Here is a 23,817-nt window from a genome sequence, read left to right as displayed (position 1 = left end):
TCAAACGAAGCTTCAGCTTTGGCTTCAGCTTCAGCATCAGCATCAGCTTTAGCGTCAACTTCAGCTTTGCCTTGGCGACAGTTGAGAGCGCAGTGAATGTCGTTTTAATAATTTATTTTTGCGCGCACAGCAGGCTTCTCATTAACACACAAATACAGGCGCAGAATGACACACACACAGACACAGATAGCAGCAGCAGCAGCAGCCATACGCATAGAACACGCACTTGGCAGCCTCGTTGGCGTTGATACGGTCGGCTGACTGCTGCACATCACCTTAATTACAGGCAGCAGTCTGGGCGCAGTCAGACGGCAAATGGCAGACAAGCTAACAGCGTTTATGGTGGGCCAAATTGCCATTCCCCCCAGCCAGCAGCCAGCAGCCACCAGCCTTAGCCCCTCCCCACTCATACAAGGCATATTGTCGTTGCCGTTACGCTTTAGCGATTCGTTACTGTACTCGACAGAAAGAGCAACGGATTCAGTTTGCACTCGACTGCTGATAAGCGTGCGATTCCTGCAGGGGCCTCCACTTAGCGCACACCCACAGACACACACACTCACACTCGCATCACGGACACAGGCAAACAGCTGCCGTGATGGCCATGAATACATGCACCGTTGGGTTGCGTTTATATCGGGCTTATGTTACATCTAAGTGAAATTTAAGGACTCCACTCAACAGCGTACCAAATCCTCTGCATAGTTCATGGGTAGCCCTGATGTGGTGGATGGTGTGGGGGGTCCGTGGAGGCATTTCAAATGATGAGTTTGCTTTTCACGGAAGCAGGAAGCCATCAAGGCACACACCCACTCACCGCCACACTCTTATGTACACTCATCTACATCTACACACATCTATGCACACCGAGATACACAATCATGGCCGATGAGTGTCAGCTGGCAGAACAGAACAGAGAGCAGATCAGAGCCTAGCAGACCAGCTGCCAGCTTCCACCTGCAACAGGACGTTGCCACTTACACGGACCATAACTGGCATTGGGCAACCCAACGTGCCGGACCCGAAAAGGATACAAAACGCAGTGAAACCAGTGGAATGGCTCGAATGAGAACCGGGCCTAGACCGGGCCATTGTGCAGCCACTTCATTTCGATTCTAATAACTCCAATTACAAATGGCGGATGGGATAAAGCCGTTGTGCATATGCGACCGGAGGCAGCGAAGGGTGGGATCTCTGAGTGTGTGTGTGTGGGCTCGTTTTCCATGGTGGAGTGAGCTGGGGGCGGCTCAACTTGTTGCTGGACTTTATGCCATGCCAGCCGCTTTATCCGGGTTATTATTTCAAGGACTTAATGTGAAAGGACAATGCACAGCCACACGCCAATGCCCCGCCATGGCCATACTCGTTGCCGTTGCCATTGCCATTGCCGTGGGCTGGGATTTGCCTCGCAAAACAAATCACACATAAAAGGAACGAAAAGGGCTGAAGGGTCCACAGGCAGTGTGTGGAAATTGCAGAATGCCCACAAAGATTCACACAATTAGCCAGCCACTGAATGAGTTTTGCAGCCGCAGACCAGACCAGAAACAGGATTCAACATCGGAAATTTGTCAGTTTACAAATTGTATTCCTCGTGGAGAGGGTTTACTTAAAAGCTAATATAATGGAGGGGAAGGGTAATATTCAATGTGATCGCTTAGGAAACGTTACCGTGTTGGGGTGGCACGAATACGCTGCTCACTTGATGCGGAAGCGACGCAGAGTGGGTGGCAGATAGTCCTGGGAAGACACCACATTGGCGGGCAGGTACTCGGAGCTGGGGGAGTGCGACACGCTGGCGGGTGCCGACTGGGCGGCTGGCGAGGCAAAGTTTAATACTGGAGCACGACCCTCGTTGGAGATGCGGGAGACGCCGGGCAGCTGGTTGTACTGGTTCTGGATGGCCAGCTGGGCATTGGCCGCATCCTCGGGCGTGCGGTACTTGACGAAGTGCACCTCGGGCTTGTTGCTGGACGTGGACTTGAGGGCATTCAGCTGCTTGGCCAAGTTGGCCACGTCGGCCTGCTTGGACAGCACATAGATGGCGGTCTCCTGCTGGGCGGACTGCTTGGCCAGCTGCAGGGCGGCACGCTCGAAGCCCTGGTTCTCGGGTGTGCGGATGAAGACGACGCGCAGGTTCTTCTTCAGCGAGTTGGCGATCTGCTGGTTGTTGACACCCTCATCGAACTGCTCCTCGGGCGCTGCGTAGCTGTAGAACTCCTTCTGGAACTCCTCGATCAGAGGCGCAGGCTGGGGAATGATGGCCTGCTGGATGGGTGCTTCAATGGGCTGCGAGAGCACCGCCTCGCCACTCTGCACCTGCTGCAGGTGCTGCTGCTGCAGCTCGATGGGAATGTGTCCGCTGCCTGGCAGGAAGGAGAGTCCCTCATCGGCATGGGCCACGGGCTGGTAGTTGTAGCCCAGCTTATCGCCACTGCAGCTGGCAGCCAAGAGGCACAGAAGCTGTGGGAATAAACGATAAATAAATTCCATGATAAAATCCACAAATATTTGACTTACAATGAAGACGCGCATTTTGTGTGTTTGGGTTGCTGCTGGCTTGGAGGTGACAAGATGAACTAATGCTTCAAGTTCGACAGAGTCTGGCTTTTATAGGCACAAACCGCTCACTGAGAGAGGGAGAAAGATTCATCCATGCATTGGTTCCCCCCACCCACAACCCCAAATGAGGGGAACGCCTGGTTGCGGTGTGACCTTGCCGTTGTTTTCGATGCCATTTGATGGTCATTAAAATGCCTCGACCGTTTAAATATGCATGCGTCTTCCCTTACCTAGGCTTAGGCCTAGACCTGATCCATGACATGTCTGTCTTGCCTTTTCTTTTGATTTAAATGCACTCGGCGACATTTATAAATATGCATGGATCGAGCGATCTGCGATTGCGAATGCTTCTGCTGCTGCTGCTGCTGCCACTGCCACTGCCACATTATCTAATTGATTTGTGTTGGCTGCGACAGGCCATAAAACAGACTCCACAGTCGATGCTCCACAGCATCGGAGCAGGCAGCAGCTGCTGGCTGCCACTGTGTTGAAATGCCGTGGAAAAATAAACAGCTACTGGCTTTGCCGATAATATCTGGAAGTTTGCTGCTGGCTTTGAGTCTTTTGGGTCCATGCCGCTGCCCAGGCCCAGGCCCAGGCCCAGGCCCAGGCACTTGCCTGTCGACTCGACCCGGCTAAGCCGGTAATTATAATTTTCATAATTTTCCACAACTTGGGTTTGTTCGCTGTGCTTGCTGCTCGCTGCCGGCTGTCTGTTTGTTGTTGCCTGTTGGCTGCTCCCATTCGGCGCGGACGTCAATCTCTTTCGACGGTTCAGTTAATGAAGTTCCTTAACTAATTTAAACTTTTTGGCATCGTTTCATGGCCAAGCGAAGTAAGAATTTAACATTTCTTTTTTATCAACAGCTGCGTGGGCCGAGGCCTGTTTTGAAGATACAGATACAAAGAGATAAGAGATACGGCGCAATACGGGGAATACCCAAAACTCATAATTACAATTTCCACTGACAAGTCCCTGACTACGCGTGGCACTGATTCCAAGCCAAAGTTTTGTATAAGCAGGACTGGGATTGGTTGATTGAATATTGATTCGAGAACTCCTCTCTGCTCCCACTTGTGCTATTTTCTGTGATAGTATATATCACATATACTCGAGGGAAAGTGAATCTATAAAGTTTCGGCCACTCATGCTGCTTATTATCCCCCTGTACCCCCTGCCAGCAAATGTGGCGCCAAACTGCCGCCTAATTTGGGGTATGGCGAGCGCTGCAAAAACGGAGAAAAGATTGAAAAACACGCAAACTTGGCAGCTGCTGCTGCTGCTGCTGCTGGAGGGAATCCGATCCAAGAGTTGGACCTTGGACACACCTGTCCCAGAATTGCAGCCAGTCATGAGTCGTCCTGGCTGCCTCCGGCCTCCGGCCAGGATTAAAGCAGTTCGTTCTCGCTCTCTGGCGAGGAGTTTCCTCCTCCAGCTGCTGCTGTTGCTGCTCCTCTCAAGCAGAATGTGAGACCGGCAGCTTTGACGTGACTGGCAAACTTTTTGGCAGGCACCGCTAACGAGCGACGCTCCGACTGCCATGCCTCCACCATTCCCCTTGTTGCTCGAAAATGCTTAAACTAAAACTTGCTCAACAGATTTGCAGTGGCGGCGGGTGCCTTTTTTTACTGCTGCACTTCAGCGTGTCATATGGCAATGGAGGTGGAAGTGTGTGTTTGACCTTTGACACTAAAACAATTTGCAAAGCGAAATGATGTCAGCCTCAGTGTCCTCCAGCTCCTCGACGGGCTTCCTGCTGTTTCTGCTCCTTCAGCTCCTCCTCCTCCATCTAGTCGTAATTTAGTTGAAACATTCTTAAAGCAGCGCCTGTCGTAAAACCCGTGGCGACACCAAAGTTGGGGGCAGCGGATGCGATAGCGTTGCGGCAGCTCATGTGGGTTGGGGGGGCGAGGTGCGGGCTAACTCCGAGCGCAGCTCATTAAAAAGTTTTCCAGCGACAACGGCAGCAGCAGCAGCAGCAGCGGCAGCAGCGGCGACATTTGCACAAGAAAACGAAAACATTTGCATGGTTGGGAGTTGGAGGAGTTGGATACCAACACCTTAATGATTATCCAAGAGATACTTTGAAGATACTCGGCGTAATCCACGAAGTGTGTGTGTGTGCGTGTGTGTGTGTGGGTGCGGGCACTGGGAGAACTCAAAAGTAAAATGTTACGGTCTGGGGCCATGCCGTGTAATTAATTATTCATAATAGCAACAAGAGCTATAGATAAACATCGGCCACCCACTTGGCCATCCTTTCGCTTGGCGCTACAACTAAATGTTTTTTGATTGAAATTTCAATTAAATTTGTTTACCAAGTAATGCAAAGCGAATCCCCGAAATACATTGAGTAATTTATGGGCTTTGCGTTGTTTTTGGCGTTGGTTTATTTTCCCATAAAGCAAGGGAAACACTTCCCCTGAAAATTGAGTAATTCAAACGCCACAAAAGTTTGTTTTTATTTACTAATTACAATTACAATTTAATTTAGTTTTTTTGCAGTCTTTGGCAGAGGCCCTTTTCTACTTATGTCCTAGCTTGGGTACCTTCCTGGCGGCAGGTATTCCCGGAACAGCGCCTGCAGCCGTGCCATCTCCAATTCGGTGGCCTCCTCGTGCACTTCATAGTCGGAGCCACCCTTTGGCAGGATCTTGAAAATTACTGGCTCTGGCTTTTGAGTGATCTGTGGAGCTGGCTGTTGAATGAACTGCGGGACAGGCTGTTGGATGAACTGCGGGACAGGCTGTTGGATGATCTGTGGAACCGACTGCCGTACAGTTTGTTGCTGCTTCACCTCGAAGACATCGGCAGTCTCGATGGCATGGCTAATACTGTTGCCGGGCAGCTGCTCGTAGCCGTTCCGCAGGCTGGCCAGTGCCCGTGTGACATCCGCAGGCGTTCGATACTTGACAAAGTGCACTGATGGCCTGTGCTCCGCCTGCTGCTGGATGGCCGCCTGCTGCTGGGCCAAGGCTGCGGTGTCCGCCTGCCGCTGCAGCACATAAATGTCCAGAGGATTCTGCGATGCCAGCTGCTTGGCCGTCAGCGTGAAGAGATTCGTCTCCGGGGTGCGTATGAAGACGACCTGCTGTGGCGGCGCCAGGGCCTTGGCCAGCTGACGGGCTGCCTGCCAGGGCGCTGACTGATCCTCATCCGGCGGAGCTGCGTAGGTGAAGTATTCCGTGGCCAAAGGGCGCTCCGGGGCTGGCAGATAGGCGTTGTTCAGGGCATGGCTAATGCCAAAGAGCAGTGAAATGGACTGTGGATGGAAATGGTTAAACTCTGGATAGCATGGCCTTCATCCTATTCCTACATACCATTAGGGTGCGCATTGCTGAGAGGATCGTTGAGGTATGGTTTGGATGGCGGCCTGCCGCGGCTGATTTTCACCGCTCGAAGCTCTGTTTGGTTATAGTCTAGTCACAGCAACAAAACCATCCTTATATACGACACAAACAACAAAATGTTCGAAAGTGAGCTGACTTCTCGGCAGCGTCGTCTCTCTTTATGATTATTTCGTTGTATTTAATTTTTTGCATTCGTTTTTCTTTTTATTTTATGAACTTATAAAAGATTTTTGCAAACGTTGCCTCTATGGGCTCTGGCTCCAGCTCTGCTCTGGTTGTGTGTGTCTGCTGCTCCGATTATCCATGTTAATGTCGTTCAATTTTGAAATGCAAATTCCCTGGGCTTGCAAGACACCCGAGACAAAAGCCAAAGCCAAATGCGTATACCAACATGCTATGTGGAGCTCTGACCCGGGCCCGGCGTGAACTTGAATTTAATTCGCATAAAATTTACAAATGAGCTCCCAATTTGAATTAGTTATCAAATATTTTCATATGCTATTGGGGCACCACACCATTGTTGTCGCCTGTCATAGACAAAGCCATTTGTTGTGACTGCTCCCCCCACACCTCCTTCCCGGGCAACAACTCTCTGCTCTCTGGAGGCTTACACCTCCGCAGCTTTACTTTCACTTGGAAGATATTTTTATGGTCGACGTTTTATGGCTACCTCATTCGTTAATTTACACGTCATTTTGATGCCTTTTTTCCTCTTTTCAGAGTCTTCTTTTTGTCATAAGCCATCGAGCAGCGACTAGGCCCGGTTCGGATCTGATAAGCCGCTTAACGAACAATTTACAACTCGAACCGAGCATCGATGCCATCTGCTGAGCTCTCACTAAAGAAGCAGAAACACTGGTGGCAATTCATTGATATCTCGAGTTTTATTTGCAGCTACAACTAGATACACACAGGGGCCAGGGGCAGGGGCAGGGGCAGTCTTATGGAACTATTTTAATGTCTTAATTAGCGGATGGAGGGATGTCTAGTGATGAGCGCGTCGGCGGCGCCTAGAGGCTTGCTGGGCGCGATAGTAATTGGAGGAGGTTAATTCTGTGGGAAAGACCATGCGACTGCCCGAGCGGCGTCGCTCGTTGGCTCGGAATCCAGTGCGAAGCGATCTGCCGGATCGTTCGTCCAAGTCGTCGTAGCTGGAGCCGAGATCCTGCTGCGGCTCAGGCAGCGGCGGCAGGTCGATCTGCCCGAGTGTGGAGCCAACTCCCGCCGCACTGTAGCCCTGCGCTATGGAGGCATAGTTGGGCAAGGACGGCAGATATCCTGCTGCTGGTGGAGGCAGATAACTCGATTGTGGGGCTGGTGGCAGGTAACTCGACTGAGGACGAGGCAAGTAGCTTGGTTGCGGCGCTGGTGGCAGGTAACTCTTCTGCGGCAGAGGTGTCGGCAAGTAACTGGTCGCTGGGGAAGGTGTTGGCAAGTAGCTGGACTGAGCAGATGCTGGCGAGTAGCCAGGCGGCAGCCGTGGTGGCGGTGATTGTGGCTCTGGATAGTAGCCTTGCTCCTGCTCCTGTTCCGGCTGTGGCTGTGGCTGTGGCTGCTGCTCCGGATAGTAGCCCAATGAGGATGCCTGTGCTGGGGCCTGCGGGGAGCCCGTTCCGCCGTACTGCGCCTGAATGTGCTGCTGTGCCTGGAGTGCCTCCGCTTCCGTCCTGTATTTGACAAAATGAACTTGGGGCTTGTGTTTGTGCTGCGTCTTCAGGACGCTCAGTTGGCTTGCCAGTTCGTTCGAGTCCGTCTGCTTGTTCAGCACATAGATGGCGGTCTTATCCTCGGTGGTCTGCTTGGCCAGTGCGTTGAGTGCACCCACCACGGCCTTGTTTTCCGGTGCCTTGATGAACACCACCTGCAGGTTCTTCTGCGAGAGGGAGGCCAACTTGGTCTCCACCTGGTCCGCCTCCTCGCTGGAGTCGTAGGGCGCTTCGAAGGCATAGAAATGCTTGTGGAAATCGGCATGGTCGTCGTAGTGTTCATTGGCTAAATTTGGATAGCCAGCAGCCCCAGAGGTTCCTTCGTTGCCATAGTCCTGAGCTGCAGCTCCATAGCTGTTGAGGGGCGGAGCATTGTTCTGCTGGTACTGGTAGCCCAACTCTGCCGAGCAGCAGCAGATGGAGAGCGATAAAAGAAACTAAAATATATTTAATTAATAATCAAATCTTTAGCTGTCATTCCGTTCGCTTACCACAATTCCCAGCATGATATAACCACTGTGAAGAGCAACAGGCATTTGTCGTACCATCCAGCTGTCCCGAAGCGTTTTATAATCTTAACTCGTCTCTCAGAGCCCCACCAAATCGGGACTAATGGTCGCCCCTCCTTATAGGGTAAATAGTTCAATGTCGCACCACGAATTTCGCCAGCTATTCCCAGACGATTACAACATTTCGCATTAACATTATTTTATTTATTTATTTTTATTTTTATTTTTATTTTGGACATGTCTCGAAAATCGCAATACAAACTATTCAACAGAGATGGTAATCTCCACATGGAGAGGGAGATGGGTCGCAGCGAGTGCGTAGGAATCAGTGGGAAGGGAGGGGAGGGGAGGGGAGGGGTCAGTCGTTCGGTTCGATGCCCTACAGGCAGAGACGGCTTACAGGCGGTGACGCAGCACCGAGGCGGGCAGGTAAGAGTTCTCGGGAGAGGAGGGAGCAGCGACTGGGCGAGCGGGTGCCTGGGAGGCAAAGTTCAGCACGGGGGCAACACCGCCGTTCTGGATGGAGGAGGATCCACCAAGCTGGTCATACTGTCCCTGGATGGCCTGCTGGGCGTTGGCAGCGTCCTCGGGGGTGCGGTACTTGACGAAGTGCACCTCGGGCTTGTTGTTGTTGTTGCTGCGGATGGAGTTCAGCTTGTTGGCCAGATCTCCGATGTCAGCCTGCTTGTTGAGGACATAGATGGCAGTCTCCTGCTGTCCGGCCTGCTTGGCCAGAGCCAAGGCAGCGTTCTCCAGGCCACGGTTCTCGGGTCCCTTGATGAAGATCACGCGCAGAGCCTTGTTCAGGGAGCTGGACACCTGCTCGGAGCCGGCTGGCTCGTTGAAGGCACTCTCATCGGCGGTGTAGGTGAAGAACTCCTTCTGCAGCTCGGTCTGGGGAGCGGAGTAGTTGGGGGCGTCAGCCGAGGGAGCGGCTTCGGGTGCGCTGCCGTAGGACTCAGAGGGGGCATTGTATGTGGGCTGTTCCTGGGTGGCAGCTGCCGCTGGGCTGTAGGACTGTCCACCGGTTGCCTGGGTGTAGGCTGGAGCGGAAGCAGCCTGGTTGTACGATGGTCCGGCAGCAGACGGGGCATAGGAGGAGGAGCCAGTGGAGGCGGATGGCTGATAGTTGTAGCCGAGCGAGTCGGCGCTGGCAGCAGCCACAAGGCAAAGGGCCTGAAGAAGAAGGAGATTAAGTTGTGGTCCTACAACGTTTAAGACTAATCGAGAAGGACTTACAATGAGGAAACGCATCTTGTGTGACTTGTGTAGGTGGATAACTCCGATCGGTTTGCTGGGTAAACTTCGAGTATGCTGATGTCACAGACGCCCACGTCTTTTATGCCAAAAAAGTTGGATTGCAGTTTGCAACTCTCCTAATTAGCATTATTCGCATTTTTAATTGGTTGTCTTTTATTTTTGCACCTCATTTGGAGCAGGTCGAAGCTGCTTGTCGCCATTCGCTCCCTCATCAGCGCCATTCGCTGGTCTTTCTGGCCAATTCCCACTCGCTTTTTGCTCACTTTTAAAGTTTACTTTTTACTAATTTTGCAGTTTCGCCGCCAATCGTTGGACTTAGTCTTAGTCGCAGTCTTAGTTGTGTCTCTGCTCTGCGCATCGTTATCGGTTTTTCGCGCTTCTCTTGCTTTGGTTTTTATCTTCTTTTTGCATAATTGTATATGATTTTTCTAACAAACTCTGCTGGTGACTCTGCTGCTTATGCTAATCGGCCGTAGTGGGTGCTCTTGAACAGAGCCGTCGATGTCCACTTTGGCTCTTTGTTATTGGCTGGCTGGCCATTCATCCGGCCGCTCTGTTATCACTCATACATTATGTATTACCACGATCCAAACCGCTCCGATCTGGGCCTGAACCGTCTTGGTTCCGTCTTGCAGTTGCCATAAATTTACGCGCTAATAGTTTGTCTAACCTTTTACTTCACGCAGATTAACATTTTAATTATGATAAAAAAATTTCGTCGATTGTTTTGCTGCCTGCCTCCTGCCTGCCTGCTGCATTCAAGAAAACAAAAAAATGTAAATTTGTTTTTATTGATTCCCACTTGTATTCCATTTGGCGCCGTCGCTTTGGAATTTTTATTGCCACTCAGGGCATGTAATAAACGCCGAGATCTGCAATTTTTCAAACCGCTTCCAGCCGAGTGACTAATCAGCGTCCACCCATCGACATTCACTTTTGACACTGACAACTCCATTTCCACTCCAGATCCCCCACCTTTCACAGACAGTAAAACACTCGATTGCTTCGGTTTAAAATATAATTGTATTTGGGTCGATCGACAAATCAATAGATAACACAAGAGCTAACAAATGGCAGATGGAAGAGCTCCAGAGGCTGGAGCCAGGGCTGGGGCTGAGGCCTTCCTAGTAACGGAAGCGCAGGCGACGCAGCACCGACGAGGGCAGGTAGGAGTTCTCGGGGATCTGGGCATTGGGCTGACGCACCTGCGAGGCAGAGGCGAAGTTCAGGGCGGGGGCAACACCACCATCATGGGCTTGGGAAGATCCACCCAACTGATCGTACTGCGACTGGATGGCACGCTGTGCGTTGGCAGCGTCCTCGGGGGTGCGGTACTTGACGAAGTGCACCTCGGGCTTGTTGTTGGAGTTGCTGCGGATGGCATTCAGCTTGTTGGCCAGATCTCCGATGTCAGCCTGCTTGTTCAGGACATAGATGGCGGTCTCCTGCTGGGCAGCCTGCTTGGCCAGGGCCAGGGCAGCGTTCTCCAGGCCACGGTTCTCGGGTCCCTTGATGAAGACGACGCGCAGACCCTTGTTCACAGAGCTCGAGACGCGTTCCAATTCCTGGGGCTCATCGAAGTCCTCCTCGTTGGCGGAGAAGGTGAAGAATTCCTTGTTGAGTTCAGCAGATGGGGCAGGGGCGTTGTAGCTGACGCCACCGCCAAGACCGGAGGATCCCAGACCGGAAGATCCCAGACCGGAAGATCCCAGACCGGAAGATCCCAGACCAGAGGAGCCAAGACCGGAGTAGCCAAGACCAGAGGATCCCAGATCGGAGGATCCCAGACCAAGTCCAGACAGGCCGCTGGAGCCACCGCTCAGACCGCTGTCCAGGCTGCCGTAGTTGCTGCCGCCTCCCAGGCTGCCTCCTAGGCCACCTCCCAGGCTGCCTCCAAGTCCTTGGAGTCCTCCTCCGATGCTGCCACCGCTGATGCTGCCGCTGCCAGGAGCAAAGGACAGGCCGGCGTTGGAGTGTCCCACCGGTCGGTAGTTGTAGCCGAGCTTGTCGGCGCAGGCGACTGCCACGAGGCACAGGACGATGAAGGCGCGCATCTTTGTTCTGATGTTCTACTTGGAGCTCTCGATTGAGAATGATGTCGGAGGTGGCCGCCGTGCCACTTATATACATGGATGTCAATCAGAACAAGCGCTTGACAATCATGCTAGAGATCACGATAAGGTCCGCTTTGTTTTGGGCCAACCTGTTTTTCTTTTCTTCTTGTTTGGCGGCGTCTATTTTGGCCTGGTCGCAGCTCGCAGCCCAAGAAGAGCCACAACAACAACAACACCAAGAGTACGAGTAGCAGCAGCAGCGGCAGCAGCGTCGCTGGCATCGTTGGCGGTGGCGGCGTTGGCGGCGACGGTGTTGATTAAAATTTGATGAACTTGCAGCTTACAATCCGACGAATCTTTATGCAAATCAGCTCAGTCGGGCAGCGAGATAGCCACAAAGGGCTGGGCGTCGGCAGAAGCTCCAAATTGTTCGTCTGTGCAGTAGCCAGGTCCCTTTGTTCATTCATTTTGTTATGCAAATCGCTGAGCTGCCCCGTGCCCGAGCGATGATTGAAAGTAAGACTGACTCGGACCAATGCTTTTGAGGCTAATTTTCCAGCTTAATAATTTTAAATTGCTCCCCACCACGGATTTGGCCATTGTCAGCTGTCGTCTGCCGTCTAATGCAATTTGTCAAAGGCGGCAGATTCAATCGCCGATTGCGTGGGCCCCACTATGAGTTGGCAGCCAGCAGATACGCGATCAGCCGTGTGTTATACACCGGATTATACAAAACGCTGCCAGAGAACATGTTATATTTCCGCTCATTTGCAATTTTCATAAACAGCCTAGCCGGCGGACTCATAATTCAGCACCCGTCGGACTCGTTTGCCAGCCCCAGCCCAGCCCCAGCCCAGCCCCAAACTGCCGAATGGAGTTCAACAAATACGACAACACGGAATCCATTCGTATGTCTCGGAAACTCGCAAAATACAATCCGAATTTCCATGCCGAGGAATGTTCGTTGAGCTGAGAAGATCCGCAAACTATTTTTTGGCAATTTAGAATTAACAAACAAATTTATTTTCATATCATTAGCAAAACAGAGGAACAATCAACAAAGGAATGTCGGAATGCCCAAGAGTGGGCTTCGGACTGGGAACTTAGAATCGCAGGCGACGCAGAATGTTGGCGGGCAGGTAGGTGCTGCCAGGCGTCGGGGGTGGCACATAGGAGGAAATTGGAGCAGTGGCCTCGGGCAGGCCGACGGGCACGAATGGACCCTGAGAGATGCCAGAGCCTGGGGCAGCGGCAACTGGAGCAGGCGCGCTCGAGGCGAAGTTCAGAGCTGGAGCAACTCCGCCATCGGTGGACTGGGAGGAACCTCCGAGCTGATCGTACTGTCCCTGGATGGCCTTCTGGGCGTTGGCAGCATCCTCGGGGGTGCGGTACTTGACGAAGTGCACCTCGGGCTTGTTGTTGGAGTTGTCGCCGCTGCGGATGGCATTCAGCTTGTTGGCCAGATCTCCGATGTCAGCCTGCTTGTTCAGCACATAGATGGCGGTCTCCTGCTGGGCAGCCTGTTTGGCCAGAGCCAGAGCAGCGTTCTCCAGGCCACGGTTCTCGGGTCCCTTGATGAAGACGACGCGCAGAGCCTTGTTCAGGGAGCTGGACACCTGCTCGGATGCAGCTGGATCGTAGAAGTCACCCTCGTCGGCGGTGTAGGTGAAGAACTCCTTCTCCAGCTCAGCCTGGGGAGCGGCGTAGTTGGGGGAACCAGAAGAAGAAGCTCCAATGGGACCATCGATCGGGGAAGCCGGTGCAGGAGCAAAGTTGGGCGCCTCATTGCTGGCCAAACCCGATGGCTGGAAGCTGCTCAGGCCTGATGGTTGGAAGCTGCTCAATCCCGATGGCTGGAAGCTGGGGGCATCATTGCTGCCCAATCCCGATGACTGGAAGCTGGGTCCCGCTGCAAATGCGGGCGCCTCATTGCTGGCCAGGCCGGATGGCTGGAAGCTGAGTCCGGAGGGTGAGTGGGCCACCGGCTGGTAGTTGTAGCCCAGCTTGTCGGCGCTGGCCACTGCGGCGAGGCAGAAGCAGAGGATGAGTGAGAATTGACGCATGTTTAGCTGGCGGATTGGCGGTGGAGTGTGGTGCTGGTGGCAGATGATTCTTTGGCTTTTATGCAGATGGCTATGTGAGGCATTTACTGTTATGCAAAAGCTCTCGCATAAAGCAGTCTAATTATGGTCGCCACAGAGCCACAGAGCCGCAGCCCGGGCGGCTAAAATATGCATGAGATCCGCTCGATTGCACTGCTCGGTTTTGGTGTCCGTGTGGCTTGGCAGGAAGAGGCATGGTGTGTCCATGCTGTCGCCATAAAATTCATATTAAATTCAATATGTTGATGTGCTGCTTGAATCAATAATTTTTGCTTATTCTTATTCGCGGCTCAACCTTGCCAAAATTGGCAGCTAACACATAGCCTTATCGTTGGAATCAATAAAATCGAACTAGAAACAAAAGGGTAACCCAACAACGCATCGTAAAAAACCGATTCGGGTCAATTTCATAGCTGCACACCCACACCTGTTCCCTCTTGCCCCTAGCCACAGGGGACAGCCCTCGGGGGAATGACAAGTGTCGCCCACAATTGGTCCGCGAGCAAACAAAACGTTTGGCAGACCGTTTCATATGCAAATGAGGCGCGCCTAGTCGCGTTTTTGTTTTCGTTTTATTTTTTTGTGTTGGCTGCCAAAAATAAATATTTTAACGATTCGCGAAATTATTATTGCCTTTTTCAGCGGCTTTGTTCGCTTTGTGTTTTGTCCATTTGTATGCTCGGATTTATGCAAATGTTGCGGGTGGAGGCGACCTTCCGCAGTCGCAGTCGCAGCCGCAGTCGACGCTCGTCTGCGCCGGAAGTGCGACTTCGACTTCACCGCTAAATATAGCCGCCATCTTCTTTCTGCCTCTCTGCCTCTACTCCTAATTAACAACTGAACTGCAGCGACTTGTCAGCGTCAGACAAATAAGACAATCTGATAATTGGGCGGTAATTCGCATTAATAAATTACTTGGCGCCATCTGATTTGGCAATCGGAATCGGAATCGAAGTCCACAGTTCTGGCCATCAGCTAATTTGCATTCCGCAGCCAGCCTTCCACAAAACATGATTTCATATCGCGAAAATGCTATGCAAAAATGTGCAAAAATTCCATGCAAAAATCTGCAGCCGCAGCAGCAAATGGCAGCGTGACAAATCATAAAATACAAATATATAAAAATATAATAAAGAAAACGTATCTTAAGCAGCTTATTTATGCATTTTTATGGCAAATCTAGACTATTCATAATTCATATCTATTCATAATGCAGCGCCCCCAGTTTTGGATCACCGAATTTCGCTGAATTTTGGCAGCTCGAAGAACTGAATCTTGCACTTATAAAAGCTCAGAGTGCGCCCAACAAAGGCAGTTACAAATCATCTCTCCAATCCACCAAATCACCAGTCGCACTCCACAATCCACAATGCGTGCCTTCATCGTCCTTTGCCTCGTGGCCCTGGCCAGCGCCGACAAACTGGGCTACAACTACCAGCCGGTGGCCCACTCGCCCTCCGGACTCAGCTTCCAGCCAGCCGGCCTGGCCAGCAATGAGGCGCCCGCATTTGCAGCGGGACCCAGCTTCCAGTCATCGGGATTGAGCAGCTTCCAACCATCAGGCCTGAGCAGCTTCCAGCCATCGGGTTTGGCTAGCAATGATGCGCCCAACTTTGCTCCTGCACCCGCTGCCCCGATCGATGGTCCCATTGGAGCTTCTTCTTCTGGTTCCCCCAACTACGCCGCTCCCCAGGCTGAGCTGGAGAAGGAGTTCTTCACCTACACCGCCGACGAGGGTGACTTCTACGATCCAGCTGCATCCGAGCAGGTGTCCAGCGCCCTGAACAAGGCTCTGCGCGTCGTCTTCATCAAGGGACCCGAGAACCGTGGCCTGGAGAACGCTGCTCTGGCTCTGGCCAAGCAGGCTGCCCAGCAGGAGACCGCCATCTATGTGCTGAACAAGCAGGCTGACATCGGAGATCTGGCCAACAAGCTGAACTCCATCCGCAGCAACTCCAACAACAAGCCCGAGGTGCACTTCGTCAAGTACCGCACCCCCGAGGATGCTGCCAATGCCCAGAAGGCCATCCAGGGTCAGTACGATCAGCTCGGTGGATCCTCCCAGGCCCATGATGGTGGTGTCGCTTCCTCCCTGAACTTCGCTTCGCAGCCAGCTCCCGCCCACGAAAATATTGGTGGCTCTGCCAGCGCTCCCGGCGCCAGCTACTTGCCCGCCAACATTTTCCGCCGTTACCGTTTCTAAGAAGAAACTTAAAACTTCCTGATTTGTTGCTTAGTTGTCTTGTTGCATTATTGTTTAAATAAATGAAAATTTTAAAGAAATTATAAATAGATTTTTCTGCTGATAAATAAGTTAAGAATAAGAATTCGATGGCAAACACATGAATTGTATTCGAAAGATTGAAGCACTCTTTTGTGAAAGTTTCGCAACTCCTAGAATCAGAAACCAAAGATCATTCCTGTCTGAATGACTGAATGGAATGACTCCTAAACATATGCTTCAAAAAAGCATCTTGCCACCAAGTTAAAGCTCGTATAAAATGTATTCTTTTATTTGTGTATATTTAAGATGACTTAATAGGATGGAAATCATAAAATATTATCATAAAATATTACCGAATCGAGGTGATGTCAAGTCTGACATGGCTCCTTTATAAATAGACCAGAGTGCTGTGGAGACTGAGACTCAGAGAGACTAATGATGTAATCTGAGTTTTCGTCCCAATCGGATCAGAATGATGTTACCAGGAGAGGTCAGGTCGGTGTGCCACTGACGCAATTTGATGTTGATGGCACTTATGTTGAGGACTAGTGTGGAATTCCCCAGCCGATACGAAACCAGTTTCCAGTCACATACGTGGCCGAATGGCGAGTTCAAAGAGCTCTTCCGACAGCATTCTTTTTGACGTTGTACCGCGAGCAAGAAACTTGTTCGAATTCCAAGTCACTTTCGATTCTTGGCGAGGCAGAGATCCATAAACTATCAATGGAATCAGCATATCTATAGATTAGTTTTATGGACTTGTAGGCGGAACTCCTAGAATGCAACGCATTGTTGTGGCATTTAACGACCGCGAGAACATTTATTGCCGGCTCTTACTTTTTTCGAAACGAGTTCGATAGTTTTGCAGCATTTTCCCAGCACTGTCGAATGTCAAATTCCAATTCCAAATCAGATCGCCCAAGAATAAAAACTGGCGCCGGGAACCGGTCCTCCCAAGCGCCTCTGCATCTGGACAGAAAGTCTGGGCACGACTGGCTGACTGGATCGGCTCTCTATGGAGGAATTAGATAGTTTTGCATAATCATTTCATAAGCGCAACACTTTGCATAAAAAACTAGTTGAGTTATGAAGCGAACCCGATCGGGAACCATTTCGTCTATTGTTCTAAGCCCGATCCCGCTGCGGTTCTTCCGTATAAAAGGTGCTCGCCGCAGCCTCAGGATTCAGTCTTGGCTATTCCTTTGCCTGTTCACTACACCTCAATCCACCTCAACCGACAATGCGTTTCCTCATCGCTCTCTGCCTGATCGGCGCCGCATGCGCCCAGTACAACTACGGTGCCGGACAGTACACTGGCTCCGCCTCCGAAAATGTTCCCAGCTACTCCGGTGGCTCTGACAACTCCTACGATGCCGCACCCAGCAGCCAGAGCAGCAACTACGCGCCCTCCAGCGAGCTGAACAAGGAATACTACACCTTCCAGGCTGACGAGAACGATTTCGAGGATCCTCTGGCCGACCAGAAGATTGCTGGCTCCGTGAACAAGGGTCTGCGCGTCGTCTTCATCAAGGGACCCGAGAACCGTGGCCTCGAGAACGCTGCCCTGGCCCTGGCCAAGCAGGCTGCCGAGCAGAGGACCGCCATCTATGTCCTGAACAAGCAGGCCGATATCGGAGATCTGGCCAACAAGCTGAACGCCGTCCGCCAAAATGCCAACAACAAGCCCGAGGTGCACTTCGTCAAGTACCGCACCCCCGAGGATGCTGCCAACGCCCAGCGCGCCATCCAGGGACAGTATGACAACCTGGGAGGATCCTCTCAGTCCATCAACGGAGGCATTGCCAATGCCATCAACTTCGCCTCCCAGGCCCCAGCGGGTCCCTCCCGCCAGTCCGGTGGCAACTACTCGCCGCCCGGTGCCGTGAGCAACTCCTACCTGCCCGCCAACATCCTGCGTCGCCTGCGCGTCCGTTAAGGAGTCGAGAAGGAGCTCCGCCCTGATATTGTTGTTGTATATTATGCCCAGTTGTACCAATTTTTAAACGAATAAAGACGAAAAACGATGTAAACCCAAACTGCCAGTCGATGAGTTTGTGATCTTGTGTAATAGTTGTGGCGGTCGCATTCCTCGCATTCAGCATTGCCGGCCGCATTGTGTGCGGTTATTGCATTTTTATGCTCATGTTTTTTATTTTTATCGATTTTCCTTATAATAACATTTATGCAAAGCCGAATTGCTCGGCTCCGAGCGCACACAAAGGCCGAGCGCGAGCGCTGCCTACTTTGTAGGCGGAAAAAAAACATTTAGCCGCGTCATCGCTTTGTCTTTGAGAAGCTGCGCTGACAGCCTCGAAGACAGATTTGTATAAATAATAACCGCCGCCGCAGAGACACTCAGAAGCCAACCGTGCCTCAAACCAACAGAACCAAAGCAGCAGAATCCAAGATGCGCGCCTTCATTGTAAGTTTCCCGGCAGGATCAGCGCACAAGAGCTCTTGCTAATGGATTACTCTCGCCCACATCTTACCATAGGTTATGTGCCTGATCGCAGTCACCTGCGCCGATAAGCTCGGCTACAACTACCAGCCCGTGGGCCACTCCAACTCCGGCCTGTCCTTCGCTCCTGGCAGCGGCAGCATCGGCGGTGGTAGCCTCGGCGGTGGCAGCATTGGCGGTGGAAGCATTGGAGGAGGACTCCAGGGTCTTGGAGGTGGTCTCGGTGGTGGCAGCATTGGCGGTGGATCGCTTGGCGGTGGCAGCATTGGCGGTGGCAGCATTGGCGGTGGATCCCTCGGAGGTCTGGGCAGCCTTGGCGGTCTTGGCGGCCTCGGTGGTCTGTCTGGCGATTCCCTGAACGCTCCCGTCTCCTACAACGCCCCTGCCCCAACTGCCGAGCTCGAGAAGGAGTTCTTCACCTACTCTGCCAACGAACAGGACTTCGATGAGCCCCAGGAATTGGAGCGCGTCTCCAGCTCTGTGAACAAGGGTCTGCGCGTCGTCTTCATCAAGGGACCCGAGAACCGTGGCCTGGAGAACGCTGCTCTGGCTCTGGCCAAGCAGGCTGCCCAGCAGGAGACCGCCATCTATGTTCTGAACAAGCAGGCTGACATCGGAGATCTGGCCAACAAGCTGAACTCCATCCGCAGCAACTCCAACAACAAGCCCGAGGTGCACTTCGTCAAGTACCGCACCCCCGAGGACGCTGCCAACGCCCAGCGCGCCATCCAGTCGCAGTACGATCAATTGGGTGGATCCTCCCAGGCCACCGATGGTGGTGTTGCCCCAGCTCTGAACTTCGCCTCCGCTGGTCCAGTGCGTCAGGCTACCGCCCAGAACCCCGACAACTCCTACCTGCCATCTTCGGTCTTCCGTCGCCTGCGCTACTAAAAAGTGATTTGCTGAATGGTTTCGAGCCATCGAAACTAATTCTGGTCCTTGTTAAAGAGTTATTGTTGAAACTTATTGATAAATCTAAAATAAAATAAAATCGAAAAACAAATTTGAACAGTTTTGAGTAATTAGAAGATGAATCGTGAAATTGGTATCCAACGATGCACAGTTGAAGATTTTTGGGTGGTTTCTGATGCAGCAATTTAATTCATATTTGCAGGCCATCACCCGACTTATGGCTCAAATAATCTTGGAAAATGTAGCACATAGTTGACTAGTCTTTTGCAAATTAGTAAGGAGTAAGTCGTGATTGGGTTTCGGGCAGGCTGGAATATATTTTTAGGAATTTCTTTTTCCTCAAAATTTAATAGTAAATTGTTTTGTTATAAATAAAAACAATGATTCATGTCTATGGCATGTTCTAAATGAGTTCCTGTTTATGAACATTGAGTACACTAATCAGGAAAAGAATTTATGCATATTCTTCCGTCTTGCAATATTTTAGAGTTCGAATGTCCTTGGAGGTCGATGATCCAAAAAATTAATATTATATTATATTAAGCCAAATCGTTATCGTTTAAAGTTGAAGCGAAACTCGAACTAAAAATAGCTGGATGATTCAATAGATAAATCAGAGAGGCGGCATCTGAGACACCTCATTAGATGCACCCACTAATTATGGGGCTTGTGTCATGCCCATAAATCAAAACCATAAAGATGTGTCGACATCGATTATGATAGCTAAACGATTGTCGGTTTGCGGCTGACGGTCTGTCGGGAAAACCAAGTGCAGATGTCCTACATAAAACAAGCCGAACAGCCTTGCCGAAGAATCTGAGGCAAGAGATATTTATTTTATATAATACATAATTATGACCCATCTGCATGATAAACTCATTCCGATGTGCTCGCGACATATTAATTTTATAATTTCATATTAATTCTTGTAAAATTATTGAATACAAACTCGAATATTTGAATAACCCAAAGCCACCACCAGCTGTCGCTGCCCAATCGCAGCGCCACTCCAAGTCGCTGCGCTGTCCATCCGAACGCAACAAAAATTCCACTGCGACCATAAAACCAAAGAGGCAAAAACCTTTGTAGGCGGCAAAACACAGTGGCATCAAAGCGATCTCCGTGCAGCGGCGACGCCGCGGCGGCATCTTTGTCTTTATCAGCCTCGAAGATGGATTTGTATAAATAATAAAGATCGCTTCCATCCAAAGACAGAAGCAGTTCATATCTCGAATTGAAAGAACCAAACAAGAAGCAGAAAGATGCGCGCATTCATCGTAAGTCCCACAGGCGCCACATCGCCAGGATAACAATGGATAACCCTTCCCTTCTCTTCTCCTCCTCTGTGCCACAGGTCTTGTGTTTAGTGGCAGTCGCCTGCGCCGATAAGCTCGGCTACAACTACCAGCCCGTGGGACACTCCAACTCCGGCCTGTCCTTCGCTCCTGGCAGCGGCAGCATCGGCGGTGGCAGCATCGGTGGTGGAAGCATCGGCGGTGGAAGCATCGGCGGAGGCAGCCTCGGCGGTGGATCCCTTGGCGGTGGATCGATTGGCGGTGGTTCCCTGGGCGGTGGATCCCTCGGTGGTCTGGGCAGCCTTGGCGGTCTGGGCGGTCTCGGTGGTCAGTCCAACGATGCTATCAGCGCTCCCGTCTCCTACAACGCCCCTGCCCCAACTGCCGAGCTCGAGAAGGAGTTCTTCACCTACTCCGCCAACGAACAGGACTTCGATGAGCCCCAGGAATTGGAACGCGTCTCCAGCTCTGTGAACAAGGGTCTGCGCGTCGTCTTCATCAAGGGACCCGAGAACCGTGGCCTGGAGAACGCTGCCCTGGCCCTGGCCAAGCAGGCTGCCCAGCAGGAGACCGCCATCTATGTCCTCAACAAGCAGGCTGACATCGGAGATCTGGCCAACAAGCTGAACTCCATCCGCAGCAACTCCAACAACAAGCCCGAGGTGCACTTCGTCAAGTACCGCACCCCCGAGGACGCTGCCAACGCTCAGCGCGCCATCCAGTCGCAGTACGATCAGCTCGGTGGATCCTCCCAGGCCACCGATGGTGGTGTTGCCCCAGCCCTGAACTTCGCCTCCGCTGGTCCAGTGCGTCAGGCTACCGCGCAGAACCCCGACAACTCCTACCTGCCCTCTTCGGTGTTCCGTCGTCTGCGCTTCTAAATGGATTCCAGGACTTAGCTTAAGTGTGAACCGACTGTAGATGCGACTTACGACCGACTCTTATTGTTACAAATTGTTGACTAATGCATAATTACACGAATAAATTTTATATTTGAACCCGAAAACTCAGACAAAGGTGTTCTTTTAATGTTTCGTTAAGTGCCTGTTTTATGGCTGATCTGTGCTCTGAATTTTAGTGATACAATAAAATCGGAGTCGTGATCTCGTTTGCAAACGGATGCGCTAAAAATATAGACAATGCCCTTCAAGCTTTAAATAGTTTGAGTTAGTTTGAACTAGAATTTAGAGTCGCTCGTGGACAGGTTTCTGCGAAGAATGAAAAGATTCACTTTCCGCTAAACGCTTTTGACAAATTCCTTTCCTGTCGCTCGCAACAAATTAGCTACAAGATTACTCGCTGATCAACGCCCACCTAGGCGCCGGGGAGACATTAATTTCGTTCTCCCAGTTAGTCGCTTGACTAATGCCCTGCCGGTGACAGCTGAAGGTCTTCGAGCTGCCAACAACAGTTAGGTGACCTGGTTTCCGAGTGGTGTGGTGGCCCCGCCGTGTGTCAGGTACAATTAGAAAGGAATCTCAAGTGCAACCCACATCGGAGACAAAGCGGAGAAGATTTATGCTCGATCGAAACCTGATTAGCCATAAAAACAGAAATCTAATCATTAATTTTATTAAGCTGACGATCACTTTTTTGTTGAAATCATTAACAAATAAGCGGTTCTGTATACATATTCAAGCATATTGCGTGAGCCGATCTCTGTCTCTCGTGCATAAATTATAAGCCAATTATGGGTGAATCACGGCTAACCAATCACCGCTCGCAAATCGCACCATCGCATCAGCTCAGAGACTGGACTCGGAATTGGATTCGGAATCGGAATCGGAATCGGAATGGGACTCGGAATTGAACCTCCGAGTGCAGGTCGCATTCGGGCCAAATGGCGGCGCTATTGAAGCTGTCTCTCTGCTCAAAACAATGTGTTAAATGTGTTAAGAGCGAAATTATGTTAGCAGATTAACAGCATTCCGAAAACCCGATGGCCACTGGCCTTTGGCCATTCACGATTCGCGCTCGGACATCGATCGATCGATGCTCGTCGTCTTCAGGCCAGAAGCGACGGGAACGCAGCTCCGACCCGACCATCTACATGCTCAACGACGGCTCAATTCGACCAGATTTTCTGGTCTAATTTGAACCGTCAGCGCGTTGGCGGTATAAAAGCTAGCTAATGAAGATACATCCCGCATTCTATTAGAACAGTTCGGCAGCGATAGGACAACGACAACATCAGAATGCGTGCATTTATCATCTTATGCTTTGTGGCGGCTGCCAGCGCTGGACGCTTGTCCGGCTACAACTACGGACAGGGCACCACTGATGGCAACATTGGCGCCATTGGAGGCATTGGCGGCATTGGAGGCATTGGCGGCGGTAACATTGTCGGCGTCAGCAAGGGACTAGGTGGCCCAGTCAGCTATAATGCTGCACCCCAGGCCGGAGTTACCAAGGAGTTCTACAGCTTCTACGCCAACGAGGCTGACTTTGAGGATCCCGATGCTCAGAGGAAGATCGCCGCCTCCCTGAAGAAGAGTGTGCGAGTCATCTTCATCAAGGGACCCGAGAACCGCGGCTACGAGAACGCTGTCCTTGCTCTGGCCAAGCAGGCCGCCGAGCAGAAGACCGCCATTTACGTGCTGCACAAGCAGACGGACATCAACGAGTTGGCCAACAAGTTCAACGCCGTTCGCCAGAACGCCAACCAGAAGCCCGAGGTGCACTTTGTCAAGTACCGCACACCCGAGGACGCTGCAAACGCACAGCGCGCCATTCAGTCGCAGTACGACAACCTCGGTGGATCCTCCCAGTCCATCAACGGAGGTGTCGCCAAGGCCCTGAACTTTGCCTCCCGTTCCGCTGCTCCAGTCCGTGCCGGTCAGGTGCAGGCACCCAACAGCGACTACCTCCCCGCCTCGATCATCAATCGCCTGCGCCACTGAAAAGCTTTCTACGAGTAGGATCCATTTGTTATACTTAGGTTGTTTTCGAATAAAAATTGATAGAGTTTTGTTTTTAATTTAAATTATAGTGAGTTTATTTTAGTTTTAGTTAATTTCAATATTTGAGAGCATTGCAGTGTACAATTTATACGGCAGATCAGCGCTCGGCACATTTCATATTTTCGTGCGTTTGCATGCACAGTCAACAGACGCGACGTCAAAAACGTTTCTTGCTTCTCTGCCGCTGCGGAAGCAGAACCAACTGTGCATGAGCCATGCATGACGTTGTTGTTGTTTCTCTGCCGCCGTGCGGTTCTCTGCGCTTAGGCCGAAGGCACACGAACTTTTTACGCTGTGCGTACACCGACTGCGCTGCCCAATATCTTTTCTTATGCTCGCAGCAGGCATACGCAGCATACGACGCTGCCGGCCTCTTATCTTGATTATCTCTTAAATACTGTAAACTTTACAATGTATGGACAAG

General features: G+C 51.4%; 11 protein-coding genes across 11 annotated transcripts; 5 read left to right on the top strand and 6 right to left on the bottom strand.

Annotated features, from left to right (window-relative positions):
* Positions 1-1,600: 1,600 nt before the first annotated feature.
* LOC117896668 lies at positions 1,601-2,658 on the bottom strand. Its single transcript, XM_034805115.1, has 2 exons — positions 2,521-2,658; positions 1,601-2,463 (listed from the first exon to the last, which is right to left on the bottom strand). The coding sequence occupies exons 1-2, from the start codon at positions 2,533-2,535 to the stop codon at positions 1,699-1,701; spliced, it is 780 nt and encodes a 259-aa protein (XP_034661006.1). The 5' UTR covers positions 2,536-2,658; the 3' UTR covers positions 1,601-1,698.
* A 2,414-nt stretch (positions 2,659-5,072) lies between these two features.
* LOC117899431 lies at positions 5,073-5,898 on the bottom strand. Its single transcript, XM_034809433.1, has 2 exons — positions 5,884-5,898; positions 5,073-5,825 (listed from the first exon to the last, which is right to left on the bottom strand). The coding sequence occupies exons 1-2, from the start codon at positions 5,896-5,898 to the stop codon at positions 5,100-5,102; spliced, it is 741 nt and encodes a 246-aa protein (XP_034665324.1). The 3' UTR covers positions 5,073-5,099.
* Positions 5,899-6,898: 1,000 nt separating this feature from the next.
* LOC117899429 lies at positions 6,899-8,155 on the bottom strand. The gene is made up of 3 exons (XM_034809428.1): positions 8,111-8,155; positions 7,461-8,017; positions 6,899-7,292 (listed from the first exon to the last, which is right to left on the bottom strand). The coding sequence occupies exons 1-3, from the start codon at positions 8,153-8,155 to the stop codon at positions 6,899-6,901; spliced, it is 996 nt and encodes a 331-aa protein (XP_034665319.1).
* Positions 8,156-8,478: 323 nt separating this feature from the next.
* Positions 8,479-9,517, bottom strand: LOC117897005. The gene is made up of 2 exons (XM_034805571.1): positions 9,368-9,517; positions 8,479-9,304 (listed from the first exon to the last, which is right to left on the bottom strand). Exons 1-2 carry the CDS (start codon positions 9,380-9,382, stop codon positions 8,525-8,527), a joined length of 795 nt encoding a protein of 264 aa, XP_034661462.1. The 5' UTR covers positions 9,383-9,517; the 3' UTR covers positions 8,479-8,524.
* Positions 9,518-10,395: 878 nt separating this feature from the next.
* Positions 10,396-11,470, bottom strand: LOC117896652 (uncharacterized transmembrane protein DDB_G0289901). Its single transcript, XM_034805098.1, has one exon. It carries the CDS (start codon positions 11,440-11,442, stop codon positions 10,513-10,515), a length of 930 nt encoding a protein of 309 aa, XP_034660989.1. The 5' UTR covers positions 11,443-11,470; the 3' UTR covers positions 10,396-10,512.
* A 1,075-nt stretch (positions 11,471-12,545) lies between these two features.
* Positions 12,546-13,505, bottom strand: LOC117896653. Its single transcript, XM_034805099.1, has 2 exons — positions 13,336-13,505; positions 12,546-13,230 (listed from the first exon to the last, which is right to left on the bottom strand). The coding sequence occupies exons 1-2, from the start codon at positions 13,503-13,505 to the stop codon at positions 12,546-12,548; spliced, it is 855 nt and encodes a 284-aa protein (XP_034660990.1).
* Positions 13,506-14,878: 1,373 nt separating this feature from the next.
* On the top strand, positions 14,879-15,747 carry LOC117899423. The gene is made up of 2 exons (XM_034809418.1): positions 14,879-15,057; positions 15,124-15,747. Exons 1-2 carry the CDS (start codon positions 14,914-14,916, stop codon positions 15,745-15,747), a joined length of 768 nt encoding a protein of 255 aa, XP_034665309.1. The 5' UTR covers positions 14,879-14,913.
* A 1,224-nt stretch (positions 15,748-16,971) lies between these two features.
* On the top strand, positions 16,972-17,794 carry LOC117896542. The gene has a single exon (XM_034804925.1). It carries the CDS (start codon positions 17,009-17,011, stop codon positions 17,702-17,704), a length of 696 nt encoding a protein of 231 aa, XP_034660816.1. The 5' UTR covers positions 16,972-17,008; the 3' UTR covers positions 17,705-17,794.
* Positions 17,795-18,109: 315 nt separating this feature from the next.
* LOC117896540 (keratin, type I cytoskeletal 10-like) lies at positions 18,110-19,203 on the top strand. Its single transcript, XM_034804924.1, has 2 exons — positions 18,110-18,190; positions 18,263-19,203. Exons 1-2 carry the CDS (start codon positions 18,176-18,178, stop codon positions 19,115-19,117), a joined length of 870 nt encoding a protein of 289 aa, XP_034660815.1. The 5' UTR covers positions 18,110-18,175; the 3' UTR covers positions 19,118-19,203.
* Positions 19,204-20,262: 1,059 nt separating this feature from the next.
* On the top strand, positions 20,263-21,439 carry LOC117896800 (keratin, type I cytoskeletal 10-like). Its single transcript, XM_034805299.1, has 2 exons — positions 20,263-20,415; positions 20,493-21,439. Exons 1-2 carry the CDS (start codon positions 20,401-20,403, stop codon positions 21,312-21,314), a joined length of 837 nt encoding a protein of 278 aa, XP_034661190.1. The 5' UTR covers positions 20,263-20,400; the 3' UTR covers positions 21,315-21,439.
* Positions 21,440-22,552: 1,113 nt separating this feature from the next.
* Positions 22,553-23,370, top strand: LOC117896959. Its single transcript, XM_034805504.1, has one exon. It carries the CDS (start codon positions 22,629-22,631, stop codon positions 23,331-23,333), a length of 705 nt encoding a protein of 234 aa, XP_034661395.1. The 5' UTR covers positions 22,553-22,628; the 3' UTR covers positions 23,334-23,370.
* The last annotated feature ends 447 nt before the right edge of the window (positions 23,371-23,817 follow it).

Source organism: Drosophila subobscura, chromosome O (genome assembly GCF_008121235.1).
Source record: "Drosophila subobscura isolate 14011-0131.10 chromosome O, UCBerk_Dsub_1.0, whole genome shotgun sequence".
NCBI classification, from domain to species: Eukaryota; Metazoa; Arthropoda; class Insecta; order Diptera; family Drosophilidae; genus Drosophila; species Drosophila subobscura.
This window is presented reverse-complemented; position numbering and strand designations above follow the sequence as displayed.